This window comes from Carcharhinus amblyrhynchos, chromosome 8, assembly GCF_965287045.1.
Source record: "Carcharhinus amblyrhynchos chromosome 8, sCarAmb.v2.hapA, whole genome shotgun sequence".
NCBI classification, from domain to species: domain Eukaryota; kingdom Metazoa; phylum Chordata; class Chondrichthyes; order Carcharhiniformes; family Carcharhinidae; genus Carcharhinus; species Carcharhinus amblyrhynchos.
Genome location: NC_137331.1, coordinates 10,871,539 through 10,896,219, shown reverse-complemented (window position 1 = coordinate 10,896,219; position 24,681 = coordinate 10,871,539). Strand labels below are relative to the sequence as shown.

General features: G+C 41.3%; 1 protein-coding gene across 32 annotated transcripts in view; it reads left to right on the top strand.

Moving 5' to 3' along the window:
* Window positions 1-24,681, top strand: part of clasp2 (cytoplasmic linker associated protein 2) — a 358,037-nt gene that overhangs the window by 173,654 nt on the left and 159,702 nt on the right. For 14 of the 32 annotated variants that reach the window (XM_080193661.1, XM_080193657.1, XM_080193656.1 and 11 more), the window contains 3 exons: window positions 18,283-18,306; window positions 20,567-20,665; window positions 20,828-20,854. In XM_080193661.1, coding sequence (XP_080049787.1) covers window positions 18,283-18,306; window positions 20,567-20,665; window positions 20,828-20,854 — 150 coding nt within the window. The remainder of the gene's footprint in view (window positions 1-18,282; window positions 18,307-20,566; window positions 20,666-20,827; window positions 20,855-24,681) is intronic. The other 18 variants (XM_080193659.1, XM_080193658.1, XM_080193652.1 and 15 more) reach the window with 3 other exon arrangements.

Genomic DNA, 24,681 nt, shown 5'->3' with positions numbered 1-24,681 from the left:
TGAAGGGGTAACCAGAAGGGTAGATGAGGGCAGTGCAGTTGATGTCTACATGGACTTTAGTAAGGCCTTTTGACAAGGCACCATATGGTAGATTGTTGCATAAGATTAAATCTCACAGGATTCAGGGTGAGGTAGCCAAATGGATACAAAATTGGATTGATAATGAAGCCAGAGGGTGGTTGTACAGAGTTGTTTTTCAAACTGGAGGTCTGCTACCAATGCTGTGCCTCGGATCAGTGCTGGGTCTACTGTTATTTGTCATCTTTATTTAGATGAAAATTTAGTAGGCATGGTTAGTAAATTTGAAGATGACACCAAGATTGATGGCGTAATGGACACTGAAGAAGGTTATCTAGGATTGCAACAGGATCTTGATCAATTGGGTCAGTGGGCTGACAAATGGCAGATGGAGTTTAATTTAGATAAATGCGACGTGATGCATTTTGGTAAATCGAACCAGGGCAGGACTTAGTTGAGATTAGGGCATTGGGGATAGTTACAGAACAAAGAGATCTGGGGTACAGGTTCATAGTTCCTTGAAAGTGGAGTCACAGGTAGATAGAATAGTGGAGAAGGCATTTGGCATGCTTGGTTTCATTGGTCAGAATATTGAATGCAGGAGTTGGTTCGTCTTGTTGAACTTGTTCAAGACTTTGGTAAGACCACACTTTGGAATACTGCATACGGTTCTGGTCACCCTATTTTAGAAAGGATATTATTAAACTAGAAGTAGTGCAGAAAAGATTTATTAGGCTGCCACTGGAACTTGATGGCTTGAACTATAAAGAGGCTGGATAGACTGGGGCTTATTTCTCTGGAGCGTAGGAGGCTGAGGGGTGATTTTACAGAGGTCCATTAAAATAATGAAGGGCATAAATCAGATAGTCAATATCTTTCCCCAAAGGCAGAGGAATTTAAAACTAGAGGGCATAAGTTTAAGGTGAAAGGGGAGAGATACAAAAGGGTCCATAGGAGCAATTTTTTACACAGAGGGTGGTGAGTGTCTGAAACAAGCTGCCAGAAGTAGTAGTAGAGGCGGGTACAATTTTATCTTTAAAAAAGCATTTTAACAGTTACGTTGGCAAGATGGTACAGAGGGTTATGGGCCAAACGTGGGCATTTGGGACTAGTTTAAGGGTTAAAAAGAAAGACGGCATGGACAAGTTGAACTGAAGGGCCTGTTTCCATGCTATAAACCTCTATGATTCTATGATGCTGTCAATCAAATAAAACTTTCCCTTAAAAATGTGTGCTAAATGTCCTTGATTAATCTGGACCTCTCTAAATGATTATTTTAGCTGTTCTCCAGTCTTCCAGCACAATGGAACCTAGAGTGGATTGAAAAATAGTGGTCAGAGCCACTGCTATTTCTTGTTGCTTTTTCACACTCAGCAATACATTTCATTTCAAGCCTGGTGAATTTACACTTTACGTTTTTTTTCCTCTATGCTTATTCCAACCAATATTTCACACACTTCCTCCTTAACTACATCATCCCCATCTTCTGTGAAAACAAGCACACAATACTAATTTAAGAACCTTGCCCTCATTTTGCAGCCCCAAACGTTTAATAATTTTGTTCTTTAATTGGCTCTGCACTTTGCTTCATTATCCTTTTGCAGCTTATGCACTTAAAGAAACATCTTTGGCTTTCCTTTGATTCTATTTACCAATATTTTCCTGAAGCTTGGAGAGTGGCAAATATTGTGCCTTTGTTTTTGTAACTTTTTAAATTTCACCTTGCACTTTCTATATTCCTCCTCACGTTCGGCAACATTGAGTTCTCGACATCTGCTATAAGCTTTTTTTTTGGCTCATTCTCCTCAGTTTGTTCTTTGACATCTGTGAGTGAGGTGCAGTGGAGGTTCTCAATTTGAAATTCACACCTTTTTCTGAGAGATTTTGTTTTGAACTCTCCTTGGCTCCTCCTTGAATGTCTCCCACTGTTCTAAGACTGAAATACTTAAAGGCAACTATTTTCAATTAACTTTGAAATCACATCTCAGCTTGGTATAATTGGCCTTTCCCCAGTTTAAAAATATACCCATAGTAAGGATAAAGCTCAGGTTCCTCTACTGAATATAGTCACCCAAGACACAAGCATCATGGAATTCCTGCATAATACATGATGTGCATTGCATAGGACTCCGATGTCATGCATCTACTTATTAGATGAATCATTGCCATGAAGCTGAAGAAGCTTGAAATTGTGCACTTACCATTGACAAATATTGGATTTGTTGTTACATTCTTCCACAAACAGTGGTATGAAAATAATCCACATATTTAATTATGGGGAAATGGCTAAAAAAATTACAAACGTATCTGGCATGTATTTTAGCCCGTTGATTATTTATAATTTTCCTTTTAATTGTAACATAGAACTTACAGTGCAGTCTAATGTTATTACAGGATGTTTCAGGGTCTATTTTAGTTATGAAAATTTGAAATGTGAACGTTAGCCAACAGCACCACACATCCTCTTTTTTTTCCCCTTTGAATTTCTTTTTTTATATTCATGGGTGTGGGCATTGCCAGCATTTATTGAAAACTAGCTAATGTAACACTGCTGTTTAAGAAGGGTGGGAGACAGCAGATGGAAAATTATCGGCCAGTTAGCTTGATTTTGGTCATTGGCAAGATTTTAGAGTCCATTATTAAAGATGAGATTGAGAAGTATGTGCAAATGCATGATAAAATAGGACTGAGTCAGCACGGCTTCATCAAGGGGACGTCATGTCTGACAAATCCATAAGTTCTTTGAGAAGGTAACAGGGAAGTTAGATAAAGGAGAGTCAGTGGATATGATTTATTTAGATTTCCAAAAGACCTTTGACAAGGTGCCACATAGGAGACTGTTAAATAAGTTCAGAGCCCCTGGCGTTAAGGGTAAGATCCTGGCATGGATAGACGATTGCCTGACCGGCAGAAGGCAGAGAGTGTGGATAAAGGAATCTTTTTCAGAATGACAGCCGATGACTTGTGGTGTACCTCAGGGGTCGGTGCTGGGACCACAACTTTTCACAATATTTGTTAACGATTTGGAAGAAGGAACTGAAGGCACTGTTGCTAAGTTTGCAGATGATACAAAGATATGTAGAGGGAGAGATAGTATTGAGGAAGGAGGTGGTGCTGAGGAAGGAGGTGGTGCTGCAGAAGGACTTGGACAGGTTAGGAAAGAAGGCAAAGAAGTGGCAGATGGAATACAATGTGGAAAAGTGTGAGGTTGTGCACTTTGGAAGGAGGAATTTAGGCACAGACTGTTTTCTAGATGGGGAATTGCTTAAGAAATCAGAAGTACAAAGAGACTTGGGAGCCCTTGTTCAAGATTCTCAAGTGCAGGTTCAGTCAGCAGTTAGGAAGGCAAGTGCAATGTTAGCATTCTTGTCAAGAAGGCTAGAATACAAGAGCAGGGATGTACTTGTGAAGCTGTATGAGGCTCTGGTCAGACTCTGTTTGGAGTATTGTGAGCAGTTTTGGGCCCCATATCGAAAGAAGGATATACTGGCCTTGGAAAGGGTACAGAGGAGATTCACAAGAATGATCCCTGGAATAAAGAGCTTGTCGTATGAGGAATGGTTGAAGACTCTGGGTCTGTACTCGTTGGAGTTTAGAAAGCTGAGGGGGGATCTTATTGAAACTTACAGGATGCTGCGATGCCTGGATAGAGTGGACTTGGAGAGGATGTTTCCACCAGTAGGAAAAACTAGAACCAGAGGGCACAACCTCAGACTTAAGATACGATCCTTTAAAACAGATGAGGAGGAATTTCTTCAGCCAGAGAGTGGTGAATCTGTGGAACTCGTTGCCCCAGAAGGCTGTGGAGGCGAGGTCATTGAGTGTCTTTAAGACAGAGATAGATAGGTTCTTGATTCATAAGGGGATCAGGGATTATGGAGAAAAGGCAGGAGAATAGAGATGAGAAAAATATCAGTCATGATTGAATGGTAGGGCAGACTTGATGGGCCGAGTGGCCTAATTCTTCTCCTATGTCTTATGGTTTTATGGAATAGCTGTCTCACTGGCTAATCAAGCAGCAGCTTGACATATACCAAATTATATCTTGCAGTAGTTCCCTGGGTTCCATCGCCATTCTTGTCATGTCCCATTGGTAGGACAGACTCATCAGAGGGGGTGGTAGAGTGGCAGTAGTTGGGAGGGTGTGGTCCACAACATGTGGTGAGTCATGGAGGTTTACAGCCCTTCGGACCAATTTGTCCATGCCGCCCTTTTTTTTAAATCCCTTAAGCTAATCCTAATTGCCCGCATTTGGCCATATCTCTCTATACCCATCGTATCCATGTAACTATCTAAATGCTTTTTAAAAGACAAAATTGTACCCGCCTCTACTACTACCTCTAGCAGCTTGTTCCAGACACTCACTCTGTGTGAAAAAATTGCCCCTCTGGACACTTATGTATCTCCCCCTCGCCTTAAACCTATGCCCTCTAGTTTTAGACTCCCCTACATTTGGGAAAGAATAATTGCTATCTATCTGATCTCTGCCCCTCATTATTTTATAGACCTGTATAAGATCACCTACAGCCTCCTACGCGCCAGAGGAAAAATGTCCCAGTCTATCCAACCTTTCTTTATAACTCAATCCATCAAGTCCCAGTAGCATCCTAGTAAATCTTTTCTGCACTCTTTCTAGTTGAATAATATCCTTTGTATAATAGGGTGACCAGAATTGCGCACACTATTCCAAGTGTGGCCTTACCAATGTCTTGTACAATTTCAACAAGACATTCCAACTCCTGTATTCAATGTTCTGATCGATGAAACCAAGCCTCCTTCACCACTGTCCACCTGTGACTCCACTTTCAAGGAGCTATGAACTTGTACCCCTAGATCTCTTTGTTCTGTAACTCTCCCCAATGCCCTGCCATTAACTGAGCAAGTCCTGCCCTGGCTCAACCTACCAAAATGCATTTGTCTAAATTAAACTCCATCTGCCATTTGTCAGCCTACTGGCCCAATTGATCAAGATCCCGTTGCAATTGGAGATAACTTTCTTCACTGTCCACTATTCCACCAATCTTAGTGTCATCTGCAAACTTACTAACCATGCCTCCTATATTCTCATCCAAATCATTAGTATAAATGACAAATAACAGTGGACCCACCACTAAACCCTGAGGCACACTGCTGGTCACAGGCCTCCAATTTGAAAAACAACTCCCTATAACCACTGTCTGGCTTCTATCAAGAAGCCAATTTTGTATCCATTTAGATACTTCACCCCGAATCCCGTGAGATTTAACCTTCTGCAACAACCTACCATGCGGTACCTTGTCAGAGGCCTTGCTAAAGTCCATGTAGACAACATCAACTGCACTGCCCTCATCTACCTTCTTGGTTACCCCTTCAAAAAACACTCTCAAATTTGAGAGACATGATTTTCCACTCGCAAAGCCGTGCTGACTGTTCCAAATCAGTAAATGCCTATAGATCCTGTCTCTCAAAATACCTTCCAACAATTTACCACCACAGATGTGAGCTTCATTGACCTGTAGTTCCCACACTTTTCCCTGCAGCCCTTTTTAAACAAAAGCACTCTCCAATCTTCAGGCACCTCGGCCATGGCTATCGATGATTCAAGTATCTTGGCCAGGGGACCCACAGTGTCCTGGGATACACTTCATCAGGTCCTGGGGATTTATCTACCTTGATGCGCTTTGAGACTTCCAGCACCACCACCTCGAACATGTATACCCCTCAAGACATCATTATTTATTTCCCCAAGTTCCCTAACATCCATGCTTTTTTCAACAGTAAATACTGATGAGAAATATTTATTTAGAATCTCGCCCATCTCTTGTGGATCTGTACATAGATGACCTTTTTGATTCTCAAGAGGCCCTACTCTCTCCCTTGATACTCCTTGGCCCTTTATGTATTTGTAGAAGCTCTTTGGATTCTCCTTTGTCTTATCTGCCAAAACAATCTCGTGTCCCCTTTTTGCCCTCCTGATTTCTATACCCCCCAATACTCTTCAAAGGATTCTCTTGGTCCCAGCTGCCTATGCATGTCACCTGCCTCTTCCTTCTTCTTGACCAGGGCCTCTATATCCCAAGTCATCCAGGGTTCCCTACTTCTGCTAGCCTTGCCCTTCACTCTAAGAGGAATGTGTTTACCCTGAACCCTGGTTAACACACTTTCGAAAGCATGCCACTTACCAGCTGTCCCTTTGCCTTCCCACAGATTCCCCCCAATTACCTTTTGAAAGTTCCTGCCTGATACCATCAAAATTGGCCTTGCCCCAATTTAGGATTTTAACTTTTGGGCCAGACCTGTCATTCTCCATAGCTACCTTAAAACCAATGGAATTATGGTCACTGGTCCCAACGTGATCCCTCACTAACACTTCTGTCACCTGCCCTTCCTTATTTCTTTCCCAAGAGAAAGTCAAGTTTTGTACCCTCTCTAGTCAGGCCATCCGCGTACTGAATGAGAAATTCCTTCTGAATACACTGAACAAATTTCTCTCCATCCAAGCCTCTAATACTATGGCTGTCTCAGTCAATGTTAGGAAAGTTAAAATCTCCAACTATTACCACCCTGTTTTTCTTGGGGCTTTCTGTAATCTCCTTACATATTTGCTCCTCGATTTTCCGCCGACTATTTGGGGGCGTATAGCTCAACCCTGTCAACGTGATTGCCCCTTCCTTATTTCTCAGTTCTACCCATTTAGATTCAGTGGCCGAACCCTTGAATATATTCCATCCGTACGGCTGTGATGCTTTCCCTGATCGAAAGTGCAATTTCCCCTCCTCTTTTACCTCCTGTTCTATCTACCCTTAGCATCTTTACCCTGGAAGACTTGAGCTGCCAGTCCTGTCCCTCCCTTAGCCATGTTTCAGTAATTGCTATAATATCCCAGTCCCACGTACCCATTTATGCCCTGAGTTCATCTGCCTTGCTCGCCAGGCCTCTTGCATTGAAATAAATGCAGTTTAATCTGGATTTCCCTTGTTCTCTGCCCTGCTTTTGCCTGATCTGTCTGGTACTAGGATTACTGACACTGCTTTTACCAATGCGCTGCTCTTAACTTCTGTGCTGTCATCAAACTTCTCTTCTGTCTCCCTACTGCTTTGGATCCCATCCCCCTGCCAAACTAGTTTAAACCCTCCTCAGTGGCTCCAGCAAATCTCCCCACCGGAATGTTAGTCTCCCTCCAGTTCAGATGTAACTCATCCCTCTTGAAGCATCCCACTTGAACCCATTCCTTCCTTCCCCAGAAAAGATCCCAATGATCCAAAAATCTAAATCCCTGCCTCCTGCACCAGTTCTCAAGCTACGCATTCATCTGCCTAATCCTTCTATTCATAGTCTTACTAGTACATGGCAGTGGTAATAGTTCTGAAATTACTACCTTCGAGGTCCTGCACTTTAGCCTTCTGCCTAACTCTGTATTTACATTTCAGGACCTCATCCCTTTTCCTACGTATGTTGTTGGTTATATTGGTACCAGTGACCTCTGGTTGCTCTCCCTCCCCCTTAATGTCCTGCAAGCGCTTGGAGACATCCTTGACCCTGGCACCAGGGAGGCAACATCCTGGAGTTTCGATTGCAGCCACAGAAATGCCTGTCTGTGCCTCTAACTAGCGAGTCCCCTATTATGACTGAGCACTTGCTCTTTGCCCAACCCTGTCCCACAGCAGAACCAGCTATGGTGTCACAGGCCTGGCTGCTGTTGGTATTTCCCCTGACAAGCTATCCCCCTCAACAGTATCCAAAACGGTATACCTGTTTGAAAGGAGAACAGGCACAGGAGACTTCTGCACTACCTGCCTGCCTCTCCCGACAGTCACCCATCTACCTGTGGTGTGACAACCTCTCTGTACCGAGTGTCTATCACACTCTGTGCCTCATGTATCCTCCACAGTGCATCCACTTGCTGCTCCAACCAAACAATGCAGTGTGTGAAGAGTTGCGACTAGACATACTTCCTGCAAAGTTGCCTGGGAGACTAGAATACTCCCTAATTGCCCACATCTGGAAGGAGGAACATGCCATTGCCCTAGCTGCCATACTGCCCTTACACAGGTAAAAGGATAAAAGAATCTCAACTCATCTGTCCTTTGAGGTCCTCCTTCCAACTTTTGTTTAGGTGAGAGAACCAATTTGGGACAGAAACCTACTTGACCTTTCCTGACTTGTCACAGATGCATTTGTGCATGTCCATATTGATAGGCACAACACCACAAAATCCCATATTTCCATTGAGATTATCCTCTCTCATGTTGTATGCGAGTAGTGAAAATGGGATAGATTTAAAATAGACTCAGCAACTCAAAACTGGACATTCATGAGATATTGTAGGGCAGCAGCAGCAAAATCGCATTCTACTTCAATCTGTCACATTCATTACCACACATTCTCATTACCATCATGCCAGGATACCAACCTTGGATCAATGAGGAATGTCAAGAGTATACCGAGGAACCTGGATACTTAAAAGTAAGATGCAAATGGAATGAAGCTACTAAACAGGAGTATGTGTATGCTAATAGGAGGAATCAGCATGCTGTAGGCAGACCTAAGTAATCTCACATTTAATGGATTAGTTCAAAACACTGCAGTCCTACCACATCCATTCATGAATGGAGGGTCCACAAACATCACCCTGAATGATGACAGAGCACAGTACCTTGGTTTTTTTTAAACTTTCTCAATCCTCTGATTTACCACTAATCTTTGCCACATTATATATTTTTTTACAGTTTAATACTTCCTTAATTTTCTTAGTTGACCATGATTGATTTATCCCCTTTCTAGAAACCTCCTTTCTCACTGGGATATATCCTTGCTGTGAGTCATGAACTATTTTCATAAACATCTGCCAATGCTGATCAACTGTCTTTCCTCCTAAACTTGTTTCCCAATCCACTGTAGCCAATTTTGCCCTCATTCATGTATAATTACCCTTATTTATGTGAGCAATGTTTTCTGTGTCTCACATTTCTCACCCATAAACTGAATGCTAAATCGTACCACGTTACGGTCATGGTTTCCTCGGGGATCTTTTATGCTGTGATTGTTATTAAATCTGTCTCATTACACATTACCAGATTGAAAATAGCACTTTCGCTGCTGAGATCTGCAACAAATTGTTCTGGGAAACTGTTCCAAATATACTCTACAAATTCCTTCTAATGGCTACTTCTGCCAATTTGATTTTCCCAATCTATGTAAAGATTGAAGTCACCCATGATTGAAAGTACTGCCTTTTTTACATGCCCTTATTATTTCATTTATTTTGTATTCTACAGTGTAGCTATTGTTAGAGGGCCTATAAACTATTTTCAATAGTGTCTTCTTCGCCTTCTAGTTATTTCTTAACTCCACCCATATGGATTCCACATCTTCCAGCCCAAGATAATTTCTTGCTATTGTACTTATCCAATCTAGTACTGACATAACTACACTACTACTCTTTCCATCCTCCCTCTCCTTACGAAAAAGTCACATATCCCTGCATACTTATTTCCCGGTTTTGATAATCTTGCAACATTTGCCTCTGTACTGGCTGCAAGATCATATCTGTTAACCTCCGTTTGTGCCATTAATTGGTATATTTTGTGCTTATTACTATGTGTACTGTGGTAAAGAGCCATTATTTTTGCCTTTTCCCTGTTTTTAACCCTATTTGTTGCTTTTTCTGTCATACTCTGGGTATCATTACTTAAATTGCTGCCATATCCTTTTATTTTGTGAGCCTACATAGACCCTTCCCAGAACCATCTTCCCCCCTCTATTTAGTTTAAAGCCCTCTACTTCCCTAATTATATGCTTTGCAAGGCCATTTGTCCCAGCCCAGTTCAGATGCATGCCATCCCAGCGGTATAGCCACCACTTTCCCCAGTGCTGATGCCAGTGTCCCACGAAGTGAAACCCACTTCTCCCACACCAGTCTTTGAGCCATGTATTCATCTCTGATTTTATTTACACTATGCCAATTTGAATGTGGCTCAGGTAATGATGCAGAGATTATAATTTTGGAAGTTCTGTTGTTTAATTTTGTGCCTAGCTCCTGAAAGACACTATACAGAATTTCTTTCCTCTTCTACCTATGTCATTGGTACCTATATGGATCATGGCAACAGCATCCTCCTTCCCTTCTGCAAGTCTCTTTCCAGCCCGGAGTGGATGTCCTGAAATCTGGCACTGGGGCAGGCAACAAGGTTATCTAAACTCTGACTGCTTGCTACAGGGAACTGTGTCAATTCCCTTCACTATACTGTCCCATACTACCACTTCATTCTTAGGCGCTCCCCCATTTTAGTGGCATCATGTACCACAGTGCAGTTGTCAGTCAGCTCATGCACCCTGCATCCTCCATTCTTATCCAAACAAGTAACTTCAAACCTATTGGACAACTGCAGTGGCTGACATTCCTGCACTTTTGCTTGCTGGGTTCCCTTATCTGTCTTAACTGCAGTCACACCATCTTTGCCTGACCACTTTCCAAACTGTAAGACTCTGTCCTAAGGGATGTGATGATGTGGATATGCCAGCGTTGGACTGGGGTAAACACAGTAAAAAGTCTGACAACACCAGGTTTAAGTCCAACCGATTTATTTGATAGTAAACTCTCAAGCTCTTGGGGTAACCCCGAAAGCTTGTGAGTTTACTATCAAATAAATTGGTTGGACTTAAACCTGGTGTTGTCAGACTTTTTACTAAGGGATGTGATCAGCTCCTGGAGCAAAGCTTCCAGGTAACTCTCTCCCCCCCCTGATGTGTCACGATGATTCCAGCTCAATGATCCTGAGTTGAAACTCCTCAAACCACAGACACTTATTGCAGGTATGCTTGCCCTGGATAACCACTATCTATGAGGTCCCACATCACCAGTCAACTGGTGGAACGTATTATTGATATTGCTGTCAGGAGTTGCTTATTCAGCAACAACATATTCACTGATGCACAATTTGAGTTCTGCCAGGGTCAATGCAGCCATTCTCAACTCAGACAGAAGAGTTGAATTTCTGAGGTGAGGAACGAATGACTGCACTTGACATCAAACAACATTTGACTGAGTGTTGCAGGATTATGCTGCAGCGAGAATTGGGGAAAAGTCCGCATTGTTTAAAGTCAAATCTGGCATAAAGGAAGATGTTTTTGGTTATTGAAGGACAATCAACTCAGCTCCAAGACATCGCTGAAGAAATTCTTCGGGGTGGTATCTCAGGCCCATCTATCCTCAGCTGCTTCATCAATGACCTTTGCTCCAATATAAGGTCATAAATGAGACTGATGACTGGATGATGTTTCAATACAATTAACAGCTCTTCAAATACTGAAGCAGTCCATACCCACTTGCAGCAAATGTTGGACAACATTCAGACTTGGGCTGATAATTGGCACATAACATTTGTGCCATACAAGTGCTTGGCAATGACTTTCTCCAACCAGAGAGAATCTAACCATTCCTTTTAATCATTCAACACCAAATCCCTCACCATCAGCATCCTGGGGCGCGTTATCATTGACCACAAACTTAACTGGGCCAAGAATGTAAATGTGGTAATGGAGTATAATGACTTCATTCAGGCCATTGAGGTTTGTAAATAAAGGAATTTTGGTGAAGAGACTTCTGCCTCCAAAGACTTATTACAGTGGTGTTGAAGGAACCTGTTTGCAATCAGCCAGTACATGTTGGAGATGAACCATTGTCTGGCAAACATGGCTCTCTTCAGGTAATGGGACACTTTTGACCCTGCCATGGAAGACTGGGCTCAGTATGTAGAACGGATGAGGTATTTCTTCAGAGCTAATGACATAGCTTCAGATGAAAAGCAATGGGTTATTTTGCTGACCGTTTGTGGACCAGCAGCTTTCGCTGTTACGAGGAGTTTTAACCTTTTTGGAGACACAGGGCACAAACCTTCCAGGAATCGACGGACTGAGTAAAAGCGTATTATGACTCTAAGCCACCTCTGATCCTGTGAAGGTACAGGTTTTACTTAGCGTTCTGAGAGACAGGGGAGTCGGTCACTAGTTTCCTGACAAAATTAAGACGATTAGCAGATATTTGTGAATTCAGATTGACATTAAGTGAGACTCTCCGATTGGTGTGCGGAATCAACAGTATGACCCTACGAAATGCCTGTTGGTGGAGGCCGAGCTAAATTGCAAACAAGCATTACAGCTGGCTGCCTTCGGAAAAAGCGGCAAGTGGAGCACAAGTTACAGGGTATTTCCATGGAGGTAGACATTCACACCAGTGCAACTGAGTTAAGGGACCTCCAATGTGGGGCAGGGCACAGCCTTAGGAAGGCCGCCCTCAGGAAGGATTTGGATATAAGGGAACCCAGGTCCGCCTGCAGAGCTATTGCTGAACAAGGCCAATTTGGGACCAGACAGACAGCAGCCCCTGCAGGATCCCAACCAGCAAGATACTGCAACTGTTGCCAGTATCTGGAGTCGGAGAAGCAAAACAAATTTTCAAAACTGACAGTTCGGAAAAGGACACGTAGGCCGGGGTACAGGAGAATGCACACCCTCGAAGCTCCACCTACCTCCGACGAGAAACAACTGCTTTGCATAGGAATGACCAATTCCGAACGTATTAAATTATCCATAAGACTGAACAAGTGTCCAATAATAATGGCGTTCGACACAAGTGCAGCTGTATCCATAGTAGAAGAAACAGTGTTCAATAAAATTCGCACTGGACTCCAACCCCTATCCCTAGCCGAGACTTCAACAAGACTGAGGACTTACATAGGGGAACCACAAAGTGGTGGGCATAACCCACGTGCCTGTTGCTTATGGAAAACAACTGGTTAGACTACCCTTAAAGGTAGTGGAAGGTTCGGGACCGAGCCTATTGGGACGAAATTGGCTGAAGGAGACTCAACTGGACGGTAAACGTTTTTCAGTTGGAAAACGGTTGCCTGAGTGAAGTTCTGCTCAAATAGCCGGAGGTCTTCTGGGAAGCACTAGGAACAATTAAAGCAGTAAAAACGACACTACATATTCATCTGGAGGCAGTCCCAAAATTTTGCAAGGCCCGGCTAGTACCTTTTTGCAATAAGGGAAAAAATGGACACAGAAATCAAGAGATTGGAGCACAACGGCATAATAAAACGGGTTCAGTCTGCAAAATGGGTGGCATCTCTCCGGTGCTTATTCTAAAGCCAGACAGCTTGTTTTGCCTTTATGGAGATTTGAAATAGACAGTAAACTGGTACGCTCAATCTGATAAATATCCAATTCCCTGGACTGAAGATTTACATGCAAAGTCTCTAAACTGGACATGAGTCATGCATGAAGCTAGACAAAGATCCACAAAAATTTTCCACAATCAACACACTGACGGGCCTTTATCAGTATAGAAGATTATCCTTTTGGGTAATACTAGATGCCCATTCAAAATGGTTGGATGTCTACAAAGTGAACGCAGCAAACACAGTGACAACCATTGAGAAGCCACGCGCCTCATTCTTGATCCACGGAATCTCAGACATACTAGTGTCGAACAACCAATCGGCTTTCATCAGCCAAGAATTCACCAGTTTTATAAAATCAACAGGATTCAACACATCAGGACATTACTATATCATCTGGCATTACATGGGCTTGCGGAGAGAGCTGTCCAGACTGTAAAAGCCGGGCTAAAGAAGCAGCCAGAGATGTCAAGAGACACCAAACTTACCCCGCTGGTTGTTTGATTATCGGACAACACCACATGCCACGACGGGAATAGCACCGGCAGAACTACTCATGGGCAGACGGCACCGCACCATGCTAAGCCTGCTACTCCTGAACTTTGGGGGAGGGTTGCAGAGAAGTGGATAAGCAGGCAAGGAGGCCTATTGCAAGGGCCACGACAACGATCACCGAGGGAGGCATTTCGATGTGGTCTGGGTGAGGAACTTCACAAATGGTCCCGCATGGAAAGCAGGAATGGTTGAGCCCAGGATGGGACCGGTATCCTACTGGGTACATGTGGGAGAGGCCGTCTTAAGGAAGCACCTAGACCAGATGCAGGCCTCCAGTTTGTTGCCCATCCCAGAGCAGATTCTGACCAGCGGGCCAAGGACCAAGGAGAGTCTTCCCTGACGGACTAGTCCCATTCTCCGGCACCTTGGAGAGAACCTGTAAGTCTGAAATGGACACAGTGGACGAAGCCACGGCTGTCTCCTTATCACTGGAGGATGAAAGCGAACTGGCCCCTGGCATTCACGATGGAAGAAGCGGGCGTCTAGCAGATACACCCTTCCCTCATCGAATACTGAATTAGAGGGTCTGGACCTAGCACAAGACCGAAGAAAGAGAAGCCAGATCACGGGGATTCCCTGGACTTTGGGTGGGAGGAGTGTAATGACTTCAATCAGGCCATTGAGGTTGGCCTATTGCAATATGAACTCCCTGACTAAGGAGTCAATTGATGGGCCAATCAGGGAGTCTTTTCCTTGTATTTATACAGGAGTGTCTGTTCCTTTGGGACTCGCAAAGGTAGATTGCTGACTGATAGCACTCTGTGTACTGCTGTTAGAGTTGTAAATAAAGGGATTTTGTTGAAGGGACTGCTGCCTCGAAGACTCATTACAAGGGCTAGGAATTCTATGGAAAGAACTTACCTCTGACTCTACAGAGCCTGTTCAATGTTTACAAGGCCCAAGTGAAGATTGTGATGGAACGTCCTCCACAAGGCTTGATGAGTGCTATTTCAAAAACATTTAAGAAGCCCGACACTATCCAAGACAAAAGAGCCAGCTTAACACCCCCCCCAACCAGAAAAGCATGCAAAATAGGAGCGGAGTAAGCATTTAGCCTTCAGAGCCTCACCTGCCATTCATTCAGATCAGAGATGATCCAATTGTGGCCTTAACTCCACTTTTCTGCCTGCCCCATTAACTCCCTTCTGATCAAAAATCTATCCGACTTGACCTTGACACTCAATTTCTCTGCCTCAACTACTATTGGTGAATTCCAAACATTAACAGCCCCTTTGAAGAAAGGATTTCTCCTCTTCTGTTGAATGGGAGATCAATTTTTTTGAAACTGTGCCCCGTTGCTCTAGATTTCCCCATGAGGAGAAACGTCTACTCTGATAAACCCTTGCAATCTTAAATGTTTCAGTACCATCTCGTCTCATTTTTCTGAAGTCCAATAAGTTTAGGCCCAATTTGCTCAACCTTTCCTTATGAACTTCTACCACCTTAAATATTCTCTCCCTCCACTGGCAGCACACCATATATCATATACAAGCTGCACTGTAGCAATTTGTCAAGGCTTCTTCAATGGCACCTTCAGTCTCTTCCAAATCCCTAAACTCACCACTTAAAAGGACATAGACAACACACAGGAATATCACCACCATCCTGATTTAGAGCTATGTCGCTGCTCCTTCATTGGGTCTCTCCCTTCCCACCCACCTCAAGAAGTTTGATTTCCAAACCCCCTCTTCCCCCAAAACAGGGTCTGATTCTCCAGAATATAACCAGTGCTCCAAATTTTAAATTATGAAACAAAGTTATATACATTCGCTTTATGTTCCCTGGAATTTAGAATGGGAAGAGTTGAATTTATTGATGACTTTAGGATTTTGCAAATAGCTGAGAGGGAAGCTAGAGATGGATTTTGTTTCCTTCGGGGAAAATCTAGAGGAAGGTCTTAATGTTAAAATTATAGCTGGTCCATTCAGCAGCGAACTTTGGAAACACATTTCTTTCATGCGACAGGTGGTGGAAGTGGGGAACATTAAATGCAAACTCAATTAATACATCTGAGACCAATAGGTTTGTGCCCGACAAAGTTATATAAGGACGTGAAACCGAAACAAGTGGCACAAGTTAAATTGTAGGTCAGCTGATCTCATTAAATGGTGGAACAGGCCTGAGGGACTCAGTGGCCTAGATATGTTCCTATGCATAAATGTGTTTTAAAATTCTTATTTTTTTTGCGTGTTTCCCCTCTTACCTACCCAAGAGTTATGCACCATAAAATGCCAGCCAAAAAAAGTGTACCTTATCCTGCTGCAACCTCTAATGCTACCTGCTAGGTATGAAAGAACAGCTTAGGTTGCTCTGCCCAAAACTTTTTCCCCTTTGCTTTCTATGATGCAACAGCACCTCAACCTTTTGATACAACTGAGGCTGTTGATATAGTACATGGAAAATCACAGATCGCATCACTCTTTGACACAGGGTTTTGGGGTTTCAGCGCATGATGACATGTTGCTTTTTTTATTCTTGTTCAAACTTTTGCCAAGAGGGTGAAAATGTTAATTTATGGCACAAAAACAATGGGATATAATTTAAAATATTCAAGACAAGAGGAACACTGTACATTTTCTGAGAGGTGCTATGTTAATTCTGAGAAATATGTAAATATGAATGTGGAAGAGTGCTGTGATGGACTTCAGTTATCATTGTCAGATTTAGCATCAGTACTGATCAGCAGGAAAATCTTGAAGTCAATTATTAAAATCCACTGTTGTCATCCATTTAAATCAAATGGATGACTGGTGAGCTACAGAAGTATTAATACAGCTGATGGATTGTTCCACCTTAATGTTGTAGGGTTTGTTCGCTGCTGTTCCCAACTGGTGTACTCTCCCACTGGTGACACCTAGCAGTATGTTACCACTGCTTCAGTATTGGTGATTTCCACCAACAATGAGTCTAGCAGTGCATGATTCAAACAAGTGAGAAGATTTATTATGTCTCAAGTTTTCTTCCATCATTTAGCAACTAATGTACATTTTACAAACAGCATGAGTTCTTTTACTCAGTGTTCATGCTCTTCCATATCCTTACTTGCATTAAATGGTTACAGCACAGAAGGAGCTCATTCGGGATCAGCGTCTGTGCTGATCCTCTGATGAAACAATTCCGTGTGTGCAATACCCCAGCTTTTCCATGCAAATTTTGCCTTTACAAATAATCCCCCTTTGAAAGTCTCAATTGACCCTGCCTCCACTGCACTCTTAAGCAGCGCTTTCCAGATCCTAATCACTTGCTGTGTGAAAATGTTTTTCTTTGTGTTGCTTTAGTTTATTTTGCCAAATACCTTAAATGTGTCTCTTCTGGTTTTCTATCCCCCCACCATTGGTAACAGTTTCCTTCCTATCTATTCTGTCCAGACCCCGCATAACTTAGAATCACAAATTTCCACTCAAACTTCGCATCTCCAAGGAGAACAGTCCCACCTTTTTCAATCTTTCTTTGTAACTTAAGTTCCTTGTCCCTGAAACCATTCTCATGAATTCTTTCTGCACCCTCTCTATGCTGCCTTTATGTGATCCCTAGTGTGGTGCCCAGAACTGGACACTACTCCAGTTGAGGCCAAATTAGCATTTCTTAGTTGTTTGATATAATTCCATGTATGGCCCTATTGATAAAACCCAGGATGTCATAGGCTTTAACTACACACTCAAGCTGTCCTGCCACCTTCAGTGATTTATGCACTTGTGCCTAGGTCCCTCTGTTTCTGCACTCCCTTTAGACTTGTATCCTTTATATACTGTCTCTTTGCGTTCTACCTACCAAAATGGATCACTTAGAACCATAGAACATTACAGCACAGAAACAGTCCTTTTGGCCCTTCTTGTCTGTGCCAAACCATTTTTCTGCCTAGTCACATTGACCTGCACCTGGACCATATCCCTCCACACCCCCTTCACTTCATACTTTTCTGAATTAAATTTCAGCTGTGACGAGTCCACCCATTCCACCAAACTAGCCTTTTGAAGTTCTGTCATTGTTCACAATATGCAAATTACATATCATGTGCAAATTTCAAAATTGTGCCCTGTACGCCAGTGTCCAGGGCATTACAAATGTTAGATGAGCAGAGGTCCAAAGGGATCTCCACCAGTAACCTTCTTCCAGTCTGAAAGACAATCATTCACCACTACTATTTGTTTCTTTTTGCTCGTCTACTTGTGTATTCCTATTACTATTGTCCCTTGTATTCGATGAGCACTATATCTGCTCATCTGTTTTGTGACACTTTACGAAATGTCTTTTGGAAGTCCATGTACAGTACATCAGCAGTAAACACTTAACAAATCTTTCTGTTACCTCACCAAAAAACCAAAGCAAAGTAGCTAAACACGATTTGCCCTTAACAAATCCACTTTGGCTTGTTTAAATATGTCTTAAATAAAAAATATATTTTCGTATAACGATAAATATTATATGTATTGCTAGATGTCCTGTTTCCAAATGCCATAAGTTAATGTCTCACCTCTGGTAGTTACTTAGTGTACATGAAATCTAACTTCATAACTCTTTCCTGTTCTTTGCTTGCACTGTTACAAAGATGATGCATCTGACAAAGCAGATGGTAAGAAAATTGCCTACCTCTCTTTTTAAAACCATGTTATAGATCTATAACTGACATGTTTTAATATGCTTATGAGTTTAAATGCTAGATTTAACATTGCTTATTGTTATGTCTCTTAATTGGAAGCCTGAGGAGTAGTCATTTATGTCAACTTGCTAAAACGTGGAACATATGGGCAAGTTGCTTCCTTGAAAATTGTCCCATTAAGAGACAGTACCAACAGTTGCTATATGGTATAATACATTTGTCATAAGTATGCAACTCAAAATTAACAATTTGCAATTTCCCTGACAAGCTTGTAAATCCCAAGTTGTCTCGTACTTTTTTTCAGTCATTGTTTTCCATAAATGTTTACAAGTTCATCAATAATCCCTGAAACAAAATCAAGGTACATTTCTAAATTCAGCAAGTAATTTTACAGTCAAAAGTTAGAATCATAATAACTGTACTAAGATTATTTACACTGTCAATTGGGAGCAATTTTCTTTTTTGAGGAATTGCACTTCAAAATGCAAAGCACCAATAAATTAAATCTAGTTTTTGTAAAACCTGGAAAATTGACTTAGAGTTGTTGATTTGTTATGTTAAAAAATTGTTAATGAATGTCCTTTTGGAAAAGAAACGTGCTTCCATTACCTGTTTTGGCCTATTTGTGACTCCAAACCTACACCAATGTAACTTAACTAGTAGTTCCAACAAAATATGACCGTTTTCTTTGCAAGGACAGAGACGAGGGGCATCATTAAGATGGGTTATGTATTTTCAAGCATTTTGAACATTGCAGTCATTCCTTAATTCCATCACCAATTCAACATTTAGTTTTTGTGGCTCAGCTGACTAACCTAGTTGAACTTGAAAGATTTTGAAAATAGATTTTCCTTATAGAGCCTTGTGTTCAAAATACATTTTCAAATGTTTAATCCTGTTTGGAAGTATTCTGCTTGTAGATCAGTAGTTCTGTACTCAAATAATTTCCTGACCACAGTCGTAAAGTTGTTTAGGTAGACTTTGATGTGCTCTGTTTAAATCTTCTTTATAGCGAGCTCTTTGGCCCAACACACAGCTGTTGCGTACTTTTCTTTCTCTTATGGTTTCTGTTTTCTATCTTAATCCTTGTATGCATGTTTTTTACTAATCAGTTTTACTCCCAAAATTTTTTTTTTCTTCTCTAGATTCTCATTATCTGTGTTGATATTCATTGTTTATAGAAATTTTACCTTCTCTTGGTGGTTTCAAGTTGCTCTTGAAGTACAGTGAGCAGAATTGTACAAAGCCCGTGCAAGGGGCTGGTTGGTAGGCAATAGGGTAGGTGCTCTAAGTGGGAGGTGGCTGGGCCAATCCTCTGTAGCAACACTTAGATATTCAGATTCCTCCTCTGTCCCGCTAATTATCACAAGATCTCGTTAGCCTCTTGAGTACACACCATCAACCAGTACTCTTAATTATTGTGTTCTTTAGAATAATGTCATTTGCTATTTGCATTGCTTTTCTTTTCTTCAGTCTTGTCACCCTCCACATTAAGTCACAATTCTCTTGTACTGACCTATTCCTCAATCTATCCAAATCTTGTTTGCATTTCCTTGTTGCCTTCAAAAGGATGCAGTTTCACCCTTCTATTCTCCCTCACTGAATCTGACTTTATTTGTGTCCCTATTCAATTAATTTCAAATCCACTTTCTTACTTGGTCCCCAACTTTTCGTTCCATGTTTTCCAATATTATGGCCAAATATCTATGCAAAACATCACTGAAGTATAACATTCACTGCATTCCTTAGTCCCTTGGTCTTTTGAAAAGCTCCAATATATTTTCCGGTTGGCATTCATTTGTATTTTCCTGTGTTCTCAAATCTACCTTTCTGAAGTTTGTCTGTTATTCTTACACTCTTCTCCATTATAAATCTGATTTTAATCTCTATCATATGACAAGTGGAGTTTAGATTATTCAGTAGCATTTTGGTTCACGTACCCATCACTTTTAAAGGTTTGTATGTTATTGTAAATAATTTGTGCTTGACCAGGCCTTTTTGCACTTTTCTGTGGGAATATTTTCAAAAATGTTGAAATATACATGGAACAACCTATTGGGCTGAATTTTGCCATCCCACCCACCACAGATTTCGTAATGGGTGGGGCATGGACTGTGAAACGGTCTGTTGACCTCAGGTGGGATTTTCTGTACTTGGGATAAGCATAGCTGGAAAATCCCACCCATCATTTCTGTCAATAGCTTTCCTTTTTCCAACTCTATTCTCTTTCTAGGTCGTATCCGTAACAGGCAACTACTCACGGGAGCTGGTGCTGGTGATGTTGCTGATTCTCGAGGGCGAAGTCGTACAAAAGTGGTGTCTCAATCCCAACGTATGTATTTGACATGTTGCCAGTGTGATGGAACATGACTAATTTTGCAAGTCAGGGTACAGCAAAAACTGTTATTTATGTGCAGAAAAGATGCATTAGTGTTGTACTTGCCCTTTTAAATGTTGAATGATCTAAGCTTTGAACAACTATTCTGTGCCTCAGGTTTAACATCATCTGAAGATAACAAAGGTATATTTGCTGTTATTTATATATGTTTTTCTTTTTGCATGTTCTGATGATTTTATGTGAAGCTAAGTGTTGTAATATGTTTGTCAAAATTCTTCCTTAAAGTAGTAGACAGCCATGAGCAGCAAATGTGACTTAAATGTATTGCTTTTTTTGAAAGATTTATTGTGAATTTTATAAATGTAAGAAAGGAAAAGTGGAATTTGGCTCCTTTTCTGCAGAGATTCACCATTCTGTCCTTTTGGGCATTACATCTTTGTCTTGCAATATTATTTTACAGTTATCTCAAGGCAGCAGTAGGGGGAAGTGGCTGTTTATGAAGGATGTTTCCTATATATGAGAAACATGTAACACTTAGTACAGATTATTGAATTATTTATGATACTGCATGGTTGACTCTGCAAAAACGATATTCAGATCTATGAACGTAAGGCCTTAAGTCAAGTATGAAGGATTCTCTTAAAAGTGGACTAAATACTAAATTACAATTAGTTATTGTGCTATAATCTTAAATAGAAAATACCCTTATACAAGTTTAAAAACTATTATAATATTGTGTTGGAGCTCAAGATTTGCTGTCTTTTTGTGGATAATGTAGTGTAATGATTATCAGTATATGACTTCATTCTAACTTAGTTTCTGCATGTTTCTAAGAGAAGTGTTCGAAAGTTGTTTTCCAATAGAAAGGGAAAACAAAGTGTCAAATCCACAATGTTTTAAATGTAGTTATAAATTTAATATAATAAAACATCCCAAGACACTTCGCAGGAAGTGAAGGCTATTAAGCAAAATTGAACAGTAATCCACGTAAGGTGATATTTGGGCAGATGGCCAATAACCTGGTTAAATAGGTAGGTTTTAGTGGGTGCCTTAAATGAGGATTATGAGATGGAAAGGCGTTGAAGTTTTCAGAGGGGGATTCCAGAACCTAGAGCCTTGGCAGCTGAAGGCGCGGCCAATGATGAAGTGGTTAAAATCGGAGTTGCTCAAGAGGCTAGAATTTAAAAAGTGCAATTATCACAGAGGGTTGTGGAGATGAAGTAAATTTGAGATATGGAGAGCCAAAGCCACAAGGAAGTTGAAAAACTACAATGAAAATTTTAAAATTCAAGGCATTGCTTGACCAAAAGTCAGTGTAAGTCACCGGGATGATGGTGAATGGGACTTTGTGCAAATAGGACACAGGCCTGTTGTTTTAAATAACTTTATCTCCATGTAGGATAGAATGGGAGGCCAGTGAGGAATATGTTGAAGTAGTTAAGTCCAGAGGTAACAAAAGCATGGATGATGATTGAATGATGAATAAGTGTTGATATATCACTATCATTCTTGACTCTGTGCTGTCTTTGACTCTATAATCTAAACTGTTGTCACCAATGGAGTTACTGATGGAGCCTGTGACCTAGGGCTAAACAATTTTTTGCATGAAATCAATTAAGACTCCATCATCCTGTTTAAACAAATGTTAAAAATTCCACAACAATATTCACAATAGAACTGGGAGTTCTTTCAAAATGCCATTACACCCTAACCAGTTTTACGGAAAAATCCAACAATTATCTCAGCACAACTGATAGGATTTTGCTGTTCCAAAGTGGCTGTTGTGGTTACCTGGATTAGTCACTGCACTTCAAGTATCATTCATTGCGTGAAGTTCTCTTTCATTCTGATAATGAACCGTACAAATACAACTATTTGATTAGCTTATGTCTCATTTTGTATAATTTAAAATGGGCCAATTTGATAGCAATGGAAGCAACTCTTGAAAGCTATTTTATCCTTAGCCTGAGGCATATTCCACAGCCTGTACTGTGGTCCAGTTGGTTTAGTCAGCACAAACTAGAGATTGAAACAGAGTGTTTACTTGTGTGGATTGGCACCAAAACTGTCGCATGCAGCAGATATGATCTTTGTCGTTAGAGTTGTGTTGGAAAATTAAAAGATTTATAAATTGAAGCAAACAATTCAAGTTGAGTGGAGAATAAGGAGGGAAAAGAAGCAGGGATTTAGATTAATGTGACTCTTCCGAGCATCATATTTTAAGGAATTTTGCAACTTTTGAATAACAACTGAATATTTGAACTGCATGAAAGCTTTGAATTGTGCCACTTACCTTAGAAAATATTGCCTTCTATTTGTTCAAATTTTGCACTTATTGTTAGAGCTCTAAATAGACACTAACTTTCATGTTGAATTCCTTACTTGAGTTATTTTCCTTTGTCTTATCCAGTCTGATAGCAAGGATAGTAGGAAAGAGCTTAAACAGAGACTTAAGAGGACAAAAAGCGGCCCTGAAAGTCCTTGGCAGGCAGGATTAAGGAGAATGCCGAAGCATTTTATGTGCATATAAGGAGAGAGAAGATACCTAAGGAAAGGGTAGGTCCACTCAAGGACGTTGGAGGGAATTTGTATGTGGAGCCAAACAAGGTGATTAAGGCCCTTAACGAGTACTTTGCATCACAAAGTGAAGGATGTGGTGCATGGTGAGTGTAGAAAGAAGGATGTTGACATTCTAGAACACGTTGAGATAAAAAGGGAGGAGATATTGGCAGTTTTGGAAAACAATAAGTTGGACAAGTACCCAGGGCTAGATGGGGTCTATCCCAACTGAGAGATGCGAGGAAAGAAATTATTGAAACCTTGGCCAAAATCTTTGTATTGTCTTTAGCCACAGACGAGGTACCAGAGGATTGGAGAGTAGCTCACTTTGTTCTTCTGTTTAAGAAGGGCACAAGAGACAATCTGGGATATTACAGGCTTGAGAGCTTTATGTCAGCTGGTGGGGAAATTATTTGAGAAGATTCTTAGGGACAGGATGTACTCTCACCTGGAAGAGAATAGAACATAGAACAGCGCAGTACAGGCCCTTCGGCCCTCGATGTTGCACCGACCATTGGAACCAATCTAATGATCCTCTAACCTGAACTATTCCAATGTTATCCATATGCCTATCCACTGACCATTTGAACGCCCAAAGTTGGCGAGTCCACAACTGCTGCAGGCATGGCATTCCACGCCCTTACTACCCTCTGCGTAAATAGGCTTTTTAGTGACAGGTAGCATGGTTTTGTGAATGGGAGGTTGAGTTTCACAAACATGATTGAGTTCTTTGAGAAAGTGACAAGAAAAATTGACCAGGGCAGGGCAATAGATGTTGTAGACATGGACTTCAGTAAAGCCTTCGATAAGATTCCTCATGGCAGGCTGATACAGAAGGTGAAGTCATATGGGATCCGAGGTGAGCTGGTAAGATGGATACAAAACTGGCTTGGGCATAGAAAGAGAGTAGCAGTGAAAGGGCACTTTTCTAACTGGAGCTCTGTGACAAGCAGTGTTCCACAAGAACCAGTGCTGGGGCTTCTTTTGTTTGTAATATATATAAATGATTTGGAGGAAAATGTAGATAGTCTGATTAGTAAATTTAGTAAGGATTATGGGGGGAAAGTGGAACTGATTCACTTCAGATCAGCCGTAATCTTATTGAATGGCGGGGTAGGCTTGAAGGGCTAGATGGCTACTCCTGCTTCTATTTCTTGTGTTCTTATGTTAAATTTACAGATAAATTGGGGGAGTAGTAGATAGTGAGGAGGATTGTCAGAGGATTCAGCAGGATATAAATCGACTGGAGACCTGGACTGAAAGATGGCAGATAGAATTTAACCCAGACAAATGTGAGGTGATGCGATTTGGAAGATTTACTGCAGAAGGAAAATATACAGTAAATGGTAGATCACTTAGAAATATTAGTATACAGAATGATCTAGGTGTGCAGATCCACAGTTCCCTGAAGGTGGCGACTCAGGTGGATAAGGTGGGTCAAGAAGGCATAT